This window comes from Aedes albopictus, chromosome 2 (assembly GCF_035046485.1).
Source record: "Aedes albopictus strain Foshan chromosome 2, AalbF5, whole genome shotgun sequence".
NCBI lineage: Eukaryota > Metazoa > Arthropoda > Insecta > Diptera > Culicidae > Aedes > Aedes albopictus.
The window spans coordinates 275,981,855-275,995,680 of record NC_085137.1 but is presented as its reverse complement, the minus strand read 5'-3'; the positions used below and the strand labels follow the sequence as shown (position 1 = coordinate 275,995,680).

General features: G+C 40.6%; 1 protein-coding gene across 7 annotated transcripts in view; it reads right to left on the bottom strand.

The window, feature by feature from the left end:
- The window catches only part of LOC109622136 (sex determination protein fruitless), a 640,213-nt gene that overhangs the window by 85,158 nt on the left and 541,229 nt on the right, over positions 1-13,826 (bottom strand). For all 7 annotated transcript variants that reach the window (XM_062854944.1, XM_062854943.1, XM_062854945.1 and 4 more), the window contains one exon: positions 12,678-13,135. In XM_062854944.1, coding sequence (XP_062710928.1) covers positions 12,678-13,135 — 458 coding nt within the window. The remainder of the gene's footprint in view (positions 1-12,677; positions 13,136-13,826) is intronic.

Here is a 13,826-nt window from a genome sequence, read left to right as displayed (position 1 = left end):
CTGAAGTGTGATGAGGAGGAGTGTTGAATGGTAGGTACATCCTTGGAGGTACAGCTCAGTGGAGAGCTAGGTATCAACTGGTAGGTAAATGGGAATAAATTGTAAATTTGTTATACCTATTGAATAAAGGAGAGGCATTGAGCTGGTAGCGACATCAGTCAGTGCCTGGGTTTGGTGAACCCAGCGAGGCTTTGTTTTTATTTCCAACATATACCCATAAAAAAACAAAAATTGAGTTTCTACCAACTTTTCCTTAAATTGGACCTCTGTGTGCCCACCGATTAGTTTAACCATCATGAGTAAAGATTTTGATTCTGGATAAAAATCAGTAACTAATTAATGAGGCATGCAATTTGAAAGCGGTCTTCGGCAAAGTTGTAGCTGATAAAGAAACCTAGAAGTACCAACTAACGCTCTAGGGCCACGGTCACCAGAGTGCGGCCCGCGGGCCGCACGTGATATCCGGTTCTCTATGTTGCCATAAAATTCCTTGCAATGTTTCTTATGGAAGTTGTTCTACTCTCGAAATAATAAAAAATAACGTGTTGAATGATTCGCAAATCGATCCAATGCCGGTGGACGCATAAATGTCACATGTGCAAAAACAGACAATCGAGAAAATCGTGTCCAAAGTTTGAAAAAGTAAATTGTCTCAACTATGAAGCATAAATGCCGAATCGTGTTCTAACCCTTGCCATTTTGCTGCCAGAAAGAAAAAACGATCAACACCGCATGCAAACAGCGAGAGAACATTTCTATCATGACACATTGGTCCAGCAAAATGGCAAGACATTTCTGTCTAGTGGAGACTGTTTTAGAACGATTTTAAAATTTCATAGGATTTCCAATGAAACGTGACGCTTATGCGTCCACTTTTCAGAATGTGACAAATCGGCGTTGCATTTTTTCAACAATTTTCGGAACAAACTACCTATTTTTATTTCCCTATATGATAGTACACCATGATACATGATCATGGGCTGCAAAATCTCAATATTGCCTAAAATGCACATGTGACAATTATGCTTCCACCGGCAGTCCAGGTGTTGCAATACGAGCAGTTGAAAAAAATGGGCCTGAGGATCACTGCTCTAGGGCAACTGGGGACATACTACGGTCGAATGAATGAAAAACATCGTTTTCTCATACTGCCGGTGGAAGTATAATTGTCACATGTGCATTTTTGGCAATATTGAGATTATGCAGCCCATGACCATGTATCGCGGGCCGCACGTGATATCCGGTTCTCTATGTTGCCATAAAATTCCTTGCAATGTTTCTTATGGAAGTTGTTCTACTCTCGAAATAATAAAAAATAACGTGTTGAATGATTCGCAAATCGATCCAATGCCGGTGGACGCATAAATGTCACATGTGCAAAAACAGACAATCGAGAAAATCGTGTCCAAAGTTTGAAAAAGTAAATTGTCTCAACTATGAAGCATAAATGCCGAATCGTGTTCTAACCCTTGCCATTTTGCTGCCAGAAAGAAAAAACGATCAACACCGCATGCAAACAGCGAGAGAACATATGACACATTGGTCCAGCAAAATGGCAAGACATTTCTGTCTAGTGGAGACTGTTTTAAAACGATTTTAAAATTTCATAGGATTTCCAATGAAACGTGACGCTTATGCGTCCACTTTTCAGAATGTGACAAATCGGCGTTGCATTTTTTCAACAATTTTCGGAACAAACTACCTATTTTTATTTCCCTATATGATAGTACACCATGATACATGATCATGGGCTGCAAAATCTCAATATTGCCTAAAATGCACATGTGACAATTATGCTTCCACCGGCAGTCCAGGTGTTGCAATACGAGCAGTTGAAAACAATGGGCCTGAGGATCACTGCTCTAGGGCAACTGGGGACATACTACGGTCGAATGAATGAAAAACATCGTTTTCTCATACTGCCGGTGGAAGCATAATTGTCACATGTGCATTTTTGGCAATATTGAGATTATGCAGCCCATGACCATGTATCATATGGGTTTTATATCCTTCAAAAGGAGAATATTAAAGATGTTGACAGTCCAAAGCTTGTGCAATCTCTGCTGTGTGGTCCAATGACCACCCGTATTTATACTACCTTAGGTAGACATAATGACTCATACCTAGACATTTAGGTACTATCATGAATAGTATTTCATGTAGGTAGGTATCCTATGCACACAACCATTAGGTAAACACTACAGTCCTTTCCCCTTTAGAAAACTTCAAAAAATAACATTCATCGCCAAAATAATGATAGCACAAATAAACTGACGAGTCCGTCACTTTCAAAGAACTGTTCGCTAACAAAACTACAAAAACAAAAAGACGATTTCGCTATCCCAACATCGGCAACTTTACCAAAAAAAATACTAATAACACAAATCCATTCACCATAACATAACATATGACAATTCCGCCACAAAAGAACAATTTCGTTCACCACAAAAAATTAACATTTCAGTATTACCAAAACAAAAAGACAATTTCGTCAATTCAACATCGGCCAAAAAAAAGAACATTCTGTTCACAACATAATGGCAATTCTACCATAAAAGAACAATTCTGTTCTCCACAAAAATAACTATTTGTTATAACAACAACCTGAAAAAGAAAAGGAAAAATCTCGGGAATAACTCATAAGAAATCACACGCTCCTTGATCCTCGTCGCCACTTTTAAATCCTTCAAAAGGAGAATATTAAAGATGTTGACAGTCCAAAGCTTGTGCAATCTCTGCTGTGTGGTCCAATGACCACCCGTATTTATACTACCTTAGGTAGACTTAATGAATCATACCTAGACATTTAGGTACTGTCATGAATAGTATTTCATGTAGGTAGGTATCCTATGCACACAACCATTAGGTAAACACTAGAAATCCTCTACATAGAGATGAGCGGAAGTTGTGCGTGACTTCGTTGTGGTTCAAGTTGTTTTGTTTACATTTTCTAACTATGGTAGATTTTTTTTCCAATTTTTTTTTGAAATATTGCTCCGCTATTTTAAATCTGAAATTCATTGCACAAGTGTTACGCTAATCATATCGGCAGAAGTGAAGCAAGAAGCTGTTGGATTGCAAAGGTCTAGGAAACAAGGGCTCGGATGAGAGAGTACAATAAACGCGTGTGGTCTCTAGCTTGGAACAAAACTAACTGAATTTATTTCTCTTTTTAGCTGATACAATGGAAGTAATGGAACTGTCAAACTGAGAAGTGTTGCCATTTCGATACTCTCAGAATCTGCCGAGCCGGGTGGCTCAACACTCCTCCTCAACACTGATTGGTTTGATGCCGATTGCGCTCCGAAGGTTCTTCAGTTTGACTGCTGGGAGCGGTTTCGTAAGCAAATCTGCCTCCATGTGTTCCGAGGGGCAGTATTGCAGTCGTACGACACCTTGGTGAACCAAATCCTTTACAAAGTTATACTTGGTGTCGATATGCTTGGATTTTTTCTCGTTCCTGTCTGCTTTAGTCAAGGCGATGCAGCTTTGATTATCTTCCTTCACCGGTATTGGAAAATCAAGCTGCTCCCCTATGTCATCCATCAATTTTCGAATCCATAGCACCTCTTGGAGACACTCAGCCAGTGCAATGTATTCGGCCTCGGTGCTGGAGAAGGCGACACATTTCTGCTTACGACAAGACCAATCAATGACGCCACCGTGAAACTTGAAAAGGTATCCCGAGCTTGATTTGCGATCGGAAATATCGCCCGCCCAGTCTGCGTCGACATAACATTCCAGCTGCTTATTATCCTCGCCGAGGTGACCAAGACAGAGCTCCAAATCCACGGTATGCTTAAGGTAGCGCAAAATGCGCTTCGCTTCGTTCCAGTCGGCTACTGTTGGAGCTTGAACACGTCGTCCCAAGATCGAAGTTGCAATCGAAATATCTGGCCTAGTACTCACGGCTACGTACAACAAAGCCCCAATGAGACTCTGATATTGATCAACGGAATCAAGTCTCTCGCTTGCCTCCTCCTTTTGTTGAAGGAAGCCGGGATCCATCGGTACCTTCGATGTTTTGGCGTCTTTCATCCCGAATTTTTCGAACAGCCGACATAGATACGCACGTTGATTGATGCGATACTGTCCGGCCTCTAGACGGACTTGTATGCCGAGAAACAACTTCAAATCTCCCATTACAGTGATCTTGAATTGGCCGTTCAGAGTCTCAACAATATTGGCGAATTCAGTTTCCGTCGAGCAAATAACGATTATATCGTCGACGTAAATCAAAAGGAAAATGTACGTACCTGCTGCTTCCTTTATATAAAGGCACGGGTCGGCTTGGGATTGATGGAAACCCATGGCTTTTAGGACGCTGTCAATCCGTTCATTCCAAACACGGGCTGCTTGTTTTAGCCCATACAAGCTGCGCCGCAATCTGCAAACGTCGTTTTGGTTTCCAATCTCATAGCCGGGAGGCTGCCGCATATAAATCTCCTCCTGAAGCTGTCCATACAGATATGCGGTTTTTATGTCGATGTGTTTAGCTAACATTTTCCTTATGCTGGCTAGGGTCAGCATTGCTCTGAATGTTGTTTGTTTCACAACGGGTGCGAATACCAAGTCATAGTCGAGGCCGTATTTTTGACAATACCCCTGCGCAACTAAGCGGGCTTTATAGCGCACGAGCTCGCCATTTTCATCCACTTTGCACTTATAAATCCACTTGCTTCCGATAACCTTGCGATGTTGTGGAAGTTGAACGAGCTCCCACGTTCCATTTTCCTGATGCGACAAAATTTCTTCGTCCATAGCCGACTTCCAATCAGCAGACTGTGGACCATTGATTGCTTCATGAAACGATCGCGGCTCCACCACATTGTGTACTGCCAGACATACTCCATCCGTGTAGCGAGCCGGCGGAACACCAGCTGTTGCTCGTCCTGAGCGACGAACCGGCTGTGGTTGCTCTTCTCTTTCAGGGTCTTCGTCATCGTCTCTCCAAAAGTTGCAATCATAGCCTTCGAAAACTCCACCAGGCCAATCGGCTTCGTCGTCATCCCATCCGTAGAAATCTTCTTCTGATTGCGCATCATCATTTACGTTCGCTGGTTTTGAAAAATCTTCCAACGGCCACTCGACGCTTCCAGTATCTGCTGGGCGATCTAGTTCCGCTGATCGTGGCTGGATGTCCTCTGACTTTGCTTCCATAAATTCGTCGCTAAACTCCAAAAATCGAACGTCTCGGCTGATCTTGATTTCACCGGTGCGCATATCCAACATCCGATACGCCTTATGTTCAGATGAGTAACCGACAAGAGTCATTTTGACGGCTTTTACGTCCAGCTTTTTGCGTTTTACTGAGGGAATCAAGACGTAACCGGTGCATCCGAATCGCTTCAAGTGGTTCAAATCTGGCTTTCGATTGTACCAGATTTCATATGGAGTTCGATCAACTGCTGCAGATGGTAGGCGGTTCTGCAGATAACAAGCTGTGTTTATCGCTTCAGCCCAAAAACGGTTATCCATTTTTGCGTCCAGCAACAAACAACGGCCCATTTCACTAAGAGAGCGATTCCTCCTCTCTGATACTCCATTTTGTTGTGGAGAGTAAGCCGCCGTGTATTCTGCCTTAATGCCTTCGTCCAAATAGAACCGTCGTAATGCCTTACCCGAATATTCGCCGCCTTGGTCCGATCGGATGATTTGAGGCTTCCGACCAAACTGAGTTTCAACCATTCGAACGAATTCCCGGATTTTCTGTTCCACGTCAGATTTCTCCTTCAAAAAGAAGACATGGGTGTAGCGGCTGTGATCATCGATCATTGTCATGTAGTAACGACAACCTCCTTGCGTGACCACATCCATCGGGCCGCATACGTCCGTATGGATGATGTCCAATATATTTTTCGACGTTTTTTCCGCAGCTTTCGGGAACGAAGGGCGCGACATTTTTCCTTCAATACAGCACTCGCATGTCGTGCGAATGCCGCAATCCACTACGTTGATTCCTTTTACCAAACTGTTCCGCTTGAGCTCTTCCAACACTGCAGGATCGCGATGGCCCAACCGTCGGTGCCACGAGTGTTGGCAATTTTTCGAATGCCGCTTGCTTTCTGCTTTTAGCACTTTTTCACCAAACATTCGCAGCCAGTACATGTCCCCGATTTTATCACCGATAGCAACGACGGTATTCGCGTACACCAATTTACATCCGGATTTATCGAACTCGGCACGAACGTTTTTAGATGTTAGCTTGCTTATCGAAATCATGTTGCTTTCGAGTGTAGGAACGTATAGCACACCTTGCAACGTGAGCTTAATCAGTTCACCGGAATCGTTCACACATTCAATCAGGCAGTCGCCGGTGCCTTCAACACGAATTTCATTGCCGTCCGCGACAGTTACACTCGAACGCGAGTTTTCAAATCGAGAAAAAACTGATCTGTCACTGCACATATGTGACGTGGCACCCGAGTCAATCAGCCACGAATGCGAACGTGGACGGTTGTTGACATTTCCACGCACCATAAACGTAAACGATCGAAAGTCGGTTTCGCGCACTTGTCTCACTTTCTGCTCCGCTTTCTGCAGATTCTTCTTTTTCCCGCTTGCATTTTCTGAACCGCTCTTCTGCATCAGAAAGTCTTTGCAGTTCCACTTTTTGTGGCCAGCTTTTCCGCAAAAATAACAAACAACTGGCTTCACTTCACTGCTCGCTTTCAGCACCCTCTCTTCCGACGTTTTCTCACCGTACAGCTTCTCACTCTCATCGATCAACTTTGATTTAACGAGTTCCATTGTGAGTTCCGCATCAGAGCGGCTTTCCAATGCGGTGGTGAGTGCGTCGAAAGCTTTTGGGAGACTTCGTAGTATCATTGCCACCTGCATGTACTGTGAAAGCTTCTCTCCGCAGTTCTCCAAACGCGAATACATTTCCTCCATTTCGTAAAGAAACTCTTCCATGCTTTCGCCTTCCTTATAATTCGCACTGCAAATTTCCTTCAACAAGGACACCTTTCCCGTAAGTGTCGCCTTTTGATGATGAGCTTTCAATGCGTCCCACGTGGTTTTTGCAGTAGTCTTCGCCATGATGAGATTGTGCTGATTGTCCTCCACAAGCAATGCAATGGTTGCTCTTGCTTTGGAGTCGCCATCTTGCCACTCTGGTGTAACCGGATTCGGAGCAACTCCCGGATCAACATAACACCACGTTCCCTCGCGCCGCATTAACATTTGCACTTTAAACGACCACGACCGGTAATTCCGATTGTTCAATCGGATCACGTTAACCTTCGAGATGTCCATCGTTCTAAAAACTACACTCTCCTGTTCCTCTTGGCCCCAAGGCTGAGCACATAACCTGTTGGAATGCAAAGGTCTAGGAAACAAGGGCTCGGATGAGAGAGTACAATAAACGCGTGTGGTCTCTAGCTTGGAACAAAACTAACTGAATTTATTTCTCTTTTTAGCTGATACAATGGAAGTAATGGAACTGTCAAACTGAGAAGTGTTGCCATTTCGATACTCTCAGAATCTGCCGAGCCGGGTGGCTCAACAGAAGCAGCAATGGAAGTTTTTTCGACAAGTTCAGCAACAAAAGTGTCGCCATAAGCATGAGCTTTTGAAAGCAGAATCAATAGATTTTTATCTTTTTACTATGCCGCCAATTTCTCGATATTAAAAATAAATAATTTTTATTTATTTAGTTCCGATTGCAATACCATTCAAACGACGCCTTCCTACGAACGATAAGCATGTTCATTTGGCTCACACTTTGACAGTTCTCTCTGCACGATTGGCTCACAATGGCCGCCTCCGCAGATCTCTATAATGTAGGATTACTAGTAAACACTACATAGGGAAATAAAAATAGGTAGTTTGTTCCGAAAATTGTTGAAAAAATGCAACGCTTATTTGTCACATTCTGAAAAGTGGACGCATAAGTGTCACGTTTCATTGGAAATCCTATGAAATTAAAAAATCGCTCTAAAACTGAAATTAGTGCTCCAATTCAAAATTGGTTGATGTTAGAAAATAATTCGGCATTTATGGTTCATAGTTGAGACAATTTGCTTTTTCGAACTTTGGACGCGATTTTCTCGATTGTCTGTTTTTGCGCATGTGACATTTATGCGTCCACCGGCAGCATAGCAATTCCCATACAAACTTTGAAGGGTTTGTGCAGTCTCAATTTTTAACCAAATGAGCTCAAATTTTGGGAGAAGGCATAGAATATGGTTAGGAATCGAATAAGCGGTGTGGAACAAAAACGATTTCTTGAACCACACTACTGTTTAATCAGTTTGTTACCAATTAAATATCATTCGAGAAAGAACATCCAGAGTCTGTTCAATTTTAATGGAACTTCACTTCGATTCGTTGTTGACAATGTTTTGATTTCAAAACAAGATGTAAAAAAAGTGTTCACCGCACCCACATTTGATACCAAGGCCTTCAGATTCACTATCATCTGTGTTACCACTAAACACTACTTAACATCTGTTAGAGCATCGCCACGGGAGTCCTCATCGCTATCCCTATTATAAAACTCCTTTTCGGGTGCTATTTTAGGATAGCACCCCACCTTCCCACCAGTGGTTTCTATTTTGGGTTTAGGGACTTCAAAAACATATTGATTTTCCACCGTGCGTGTGCGTTGCCAAAAGTGGTCCTCACTTTTTATCGGACGTAGTACAAACTGAAATAAATTAAATATATCCAATCTTTTGATAAATCCTGCATGAAGGCATAAAGGGTCACAGACAAGCACACTTCACATTTCTAACATTTCGTCACAGACAAGCAGACGTCTCCGGTCTCCCTCTAGTCACCCCTTATCGTTTTAATTTTTTAAGAATATTTAAACCAAATATTCTGTAGTTTGCAAATTGGCCGCAGACGGCGCTCACATAATTTTTGCTCCTGTTTGACGTTTGCTCACTACAGAGATGACCCAGCCACGGGCTGAAAGCCTCTTTAATAAAGATAATAAAAAAAATAAAACGTTTGCTCACTACCGGCATTTACTGAGCGTTTTGTGAAATAGCGTGTTTGGCATTGGGGATTATGTTTACATGATGATGATTTTCATAGCAATTTTTTTCAAGTGATACGTTTGCTACTCAAAATCATAGTCGCGGAAACATACAGGGGATGGCCAAAATGTTTGGGATAGGCAACTTTTTTTTCTCTTACAAAAAAGTTCAACGTGCTATAACTTTTCATAGAGCACATCAAAAAATCTCAAATTTTGACTGTTTGTCAACCTATTCTATGTGCATCATTGGTACAAATTTGGGCTCGATTGATTAATATTTCGCAAAGTTAGAACCGTTCGGGTAAAACACCTTTTTTTAGACAACTCATTTTTGAGCTGTCATATCTCGGAAACCAGTGAACCGAATTGAATGAAATTTTGAACGTACACTAACAATGTGTAAATGCTTCACCAACTATTAAAACATAGATACTTTTTAAACATTGAAAAAAGTTATCATGGGTTAACACTTTTTGGATTTTTCTCGGAAAAATGTAATTTTTTTTCATCAATGTCAATAAATTTTAATGTTGATATCCAAAGATTTTCCACTTCTATTCTCAAATTATCTCTAACCAGATATATTAGAGCTTATTTGGATTGAAAGAATAACACATTTTGTAATTTTTGTGTGGTATTATAAATTTTACTTATTTTCCCCTATATGGATAAAAATTTCAACCCGATATAACTTAATTTGCCATGAGAAAATATTATATTTTACAACGTCGTATTAACTATCAATATATTGTTGATAAACTTTAAAAAATTCATTCAATTCGGTTCACTGGTTTCCGAGATATGACAGTTCAAAAAATAGTTGTCTAAAAAATAGTGTTTTACCCGAAGGGTTCTAACTTCGCGAAAAATTAATCAATCGAGCCCAAATTTGTACCAATGATGCACATATAATAGGTTGACAAACAGTCAAAATTTGAGATTTTTTGATGCACTCTATGAAAAGTTACAGCATGTTGATTTTTTTTGTGGGAGAAAAAAAGTTGCCTATCCCAAACATTTTGGCCATCCCCTGTATTCCCCAATCTAAAATGACTGAGTTTGGCCAATAGAGTGGCCAATCATAAACTAGGTGACAATAGTGAGCGAATGTAAAACTTGAACAAAAACGCTGCGAGCGCCACAGATGGGCAGTTGGCCAACTATTAAATTTTTAAATAAACCGTTGAATCGGTGTACGTGGGAATAGGAAGCAATCAGTGAAGTACTAGATTGAAAGTAGTGAGCTGGATTTTTGTATGGTGAGATGATCAATTCTCCGTTTTTGCAATGAAAGGGTGCAAACAACGTGGGTTATATGATTTCTTGCCTAATTTAACCCTTTCTTTCCCATGGTAGCACAGGTGATCCACTACTTTGCACTGTTCATACAAATACTAGATAAGTTAGATCATTCCCATTTTTTCGTCAGATGTTTGTATATGTTTAATGAACTATTATGCCAAGTTTGGTCAAAATTTCTCTGCTCGTTTTTGTTCTGGAGCTAAATGATTAGGCGAAAGTCGGTATTTTTTATATTTTAATTCAAACAATATTTGAATATTCAATATTCCGAAACATGTACATTATTTTCAACGGAAAAAATACTAGCATGCCCTACAGTATGTATATTGGCACAATAAAATACCGTTTCACAAACAAGTTGACGATAAAACACTAATTTTATGAACAAACATGTGGATCATCAGTGATCCATTGGGAACATAACGACATTTTTAACCTTCTTGATCTAACCTGTTCGTTGTTAGCATGTTTGTTTACATTCAAGATATTTTCCATTATTAATAGGGTTTCGTGTAAAAATGACATTATTTCATATAATGTAATCTATTTAGCGCCGGCAAAAAGTCGTAGATGTATCCAGGAGGGTTTATATGGTACGAGGAGAGAATCCATAGATTTGAAGCGAATCATGTCCGAATAACTACTTATGATAACTGCAAGAAGTCCGACAAGTTTCATTAAGTTTTACATAAGGGCTAGATAAGAATCTCGAGATGAATTAAAGATGTAATAGACGATTTATAAATATATAGTTTAAAAAAAATATATACAAATAAAAAACAAAATTTATATATGTGAATTCAGTGCATCCATCTTCCCAATGGATCACAGGTGATCCACCCAAAAAATAATTTTTTTCATTTCGTACGATATTTTGGAGTAAAACTATACATCTTTTGTTCTGGTGTTTTTTTCAGAAACCATTTTATCTATTTTTAAATGTCAAAAAACCTTGTAGGAAAGAAAGGGTTAATGCTGTTTGAGCCAAATGAAAAATGGGAATGAAAAATAAGGATGCGACATGGGATTAGCGATGGGTTTCCACATTTGGGGACCCACTCAAATCTTGCACTGAGTTGCTATTCCGATGGTTTGTGTGACGTCACTTTCGTTATTTATATTTTGCGGTGAAGTGAGCTGAGTAGTGGTGTGGAAAATGAGCAGCAGTGGACCAATAAGGCATGAGGTGAATATTGATGCACTTTGTCTTACGTCACTAGATGCTTTCCAGAACCCTATCACAAACAAACAAACACAACACTAATAATTCCCACGTTCACCGATTCAACGGTTTATTTAAAAATTTAATAGTTGGCCAACTGCCCATCTGTGGCACTTGCAGCGTTTTTGTTCACGTTTTACTTTCGCTCACTATTGTCACCTAGTTTATAATTGGCCACTCTATTGGCCAATCTCAGTCCTTTTAGATTGGGTTAATATGTTTCCGCGACTATGATTTTGAATAGCAAGTATCACTTGAAAGAAATTGCCAATGCCAAACACGCTATTTCACAAAACGCTCAGTAGGTGCCGGTAGTGAGCAAACGTCAAACAGGAGCAAAAAATATATGAGCGCCGTCTGCGAACAATTTACAAACTACAGAATATTTCATTTGAATATTCTTTAAAAACTAAAACGATAAGAAATGACTAGAGGGAGACCGGAGACGTCTGCTTGTCTGTGACGAAATTTTAGAAGTGTTGCGTGTGTTTGTCTCTGACCCTTTATGCCTTTGTGATTTTATGCAGGATTCATCAAAAGCCATATGGCGCCATCCACGAATTACGTAACGCTCTAGGGGGAGGGGGGGAGTATGGCCAAGCGTTACGGCCCATACAAAAAGTTTCGGATTTTCATACAAAAAAGCGTTACGGAGGGGGGATGGGAGTCGAAAAATTTCGATTTTAGCGTTACGTAATAAATGGATGCTGCCTATGGATATATTTAATTGGTTTCAGTTTGTACTACGTCCGATAAAAAGTAAGGACCACTTTTAGAAACGCACGGTGGAAAATCAATATGTTTTTCAAGTCCCTAAACCCAAAATAGAATCCACTGGTGGGAAGGTGGGGTGCTATCCTAAAATAGCACCCGACAAGGAGTGGTATAATAGGGATAGCGATGAGGACTCCCGTGGCGATGCTCTTAGAGAGGCATGAACCGAAAAGAAACACTTTCTACAACCTGGCATCTATTTTTACCTCCATGCTTAAAACAGTCATTACCAAATAAACAGTTTTTCACTTTGGATCGTACTGCTTTGTACAGTAGTGCATCGGGGTTTTGCAGAACTTGACAACCCATACAAATAATTTGTGTATCACCCCTAATGAGAGCATATTCATGTATATGGAACGTGAAACGAGAAAAATATGATACACTCACTTGACAGATTCCAAAGCTTCCATCATCGCATCCTCAGACCAAGGCGTTGGATTAGATCGTGATAGTTCGATCCCTTCTCGTTTGCAGCGACCGTACAATGTACCCGTGGGAATGCCAAACTCTGTACTCGCTTTTTGTACCGATGTTTGACCTGCACGTATAGCTTCCAAGGCACGATCAAGATCTTCTGCGGACCATGTAGTTGGGGCAGCATTGAAAGGGGCCGCCAACCGGATTCCTTCGCGTCGGGCAATTTTGTATAATGTGGAAGACGGGATGCCAAATGCTTTTGATGCTTTGTTTGCCGATATAGTGCCAGTACGCAATGCTTCTAGCGCGCTATTAAGTGAGTCCTCATTCCATGTTTTAGATGGTCCTTCCTTCTTAGGCGTGTCGATTCCAAGTCGATGAGCTCGTTGCCATAACGTTGTAGATGGGATGCCATACGTTGCAGAGGCCTTTAATGGATTTCAAAATGTGATTAGTAACTTTTTTAAAATTCGATCTGCATATTGTCTATATTATTAACACGCAGAAAAATATCACATATCAGAACCAAATTTAGAACGACTTCATTTCATAGTCACTGTATATGATGAATCAATAATATAATTCTCCAATTCCAATCGTCAATAATAAGAAAGTCATTCAGTTTTAACCTCATATTTGGCCGTAAACAATAAGTCGCAATCACTATTAGTACTGTGGTACCTTGTGGTATGCAGGCTTGTACGCACTCAGCGCATGAAAATTCTGCTCTTTTGATTTACACCACCAAAACCATCGTATCAATGCAATCTTCCTACCTTAAGGTACACCGGGGCAAGTTGAAACGGGTGGGGCAAGATGAAACAGCGGGTTAACATGATGTTAGCCAATGAGTGTAAACAGCTTGAATGCAATAACACATAGTTTTTGATTCAAACAATCTTTTGACGAAAGAAAAATTTCCAAATTGTATTGAAATCTATTTCAAAACTTCGTGTTTCATCTTGCCCCACCTGTTTCAACTTGCCCCGGTGTACCTTATCTGATAGAAGGATGTTGAAATATCCTAAATGTCATTTGGAACTGTCAAAAAATTGCACCGCAGTGCCACACTGTGCGCTCAAAGAGAATTTCACCCGGGTGAATTCACCTCAGTGATTT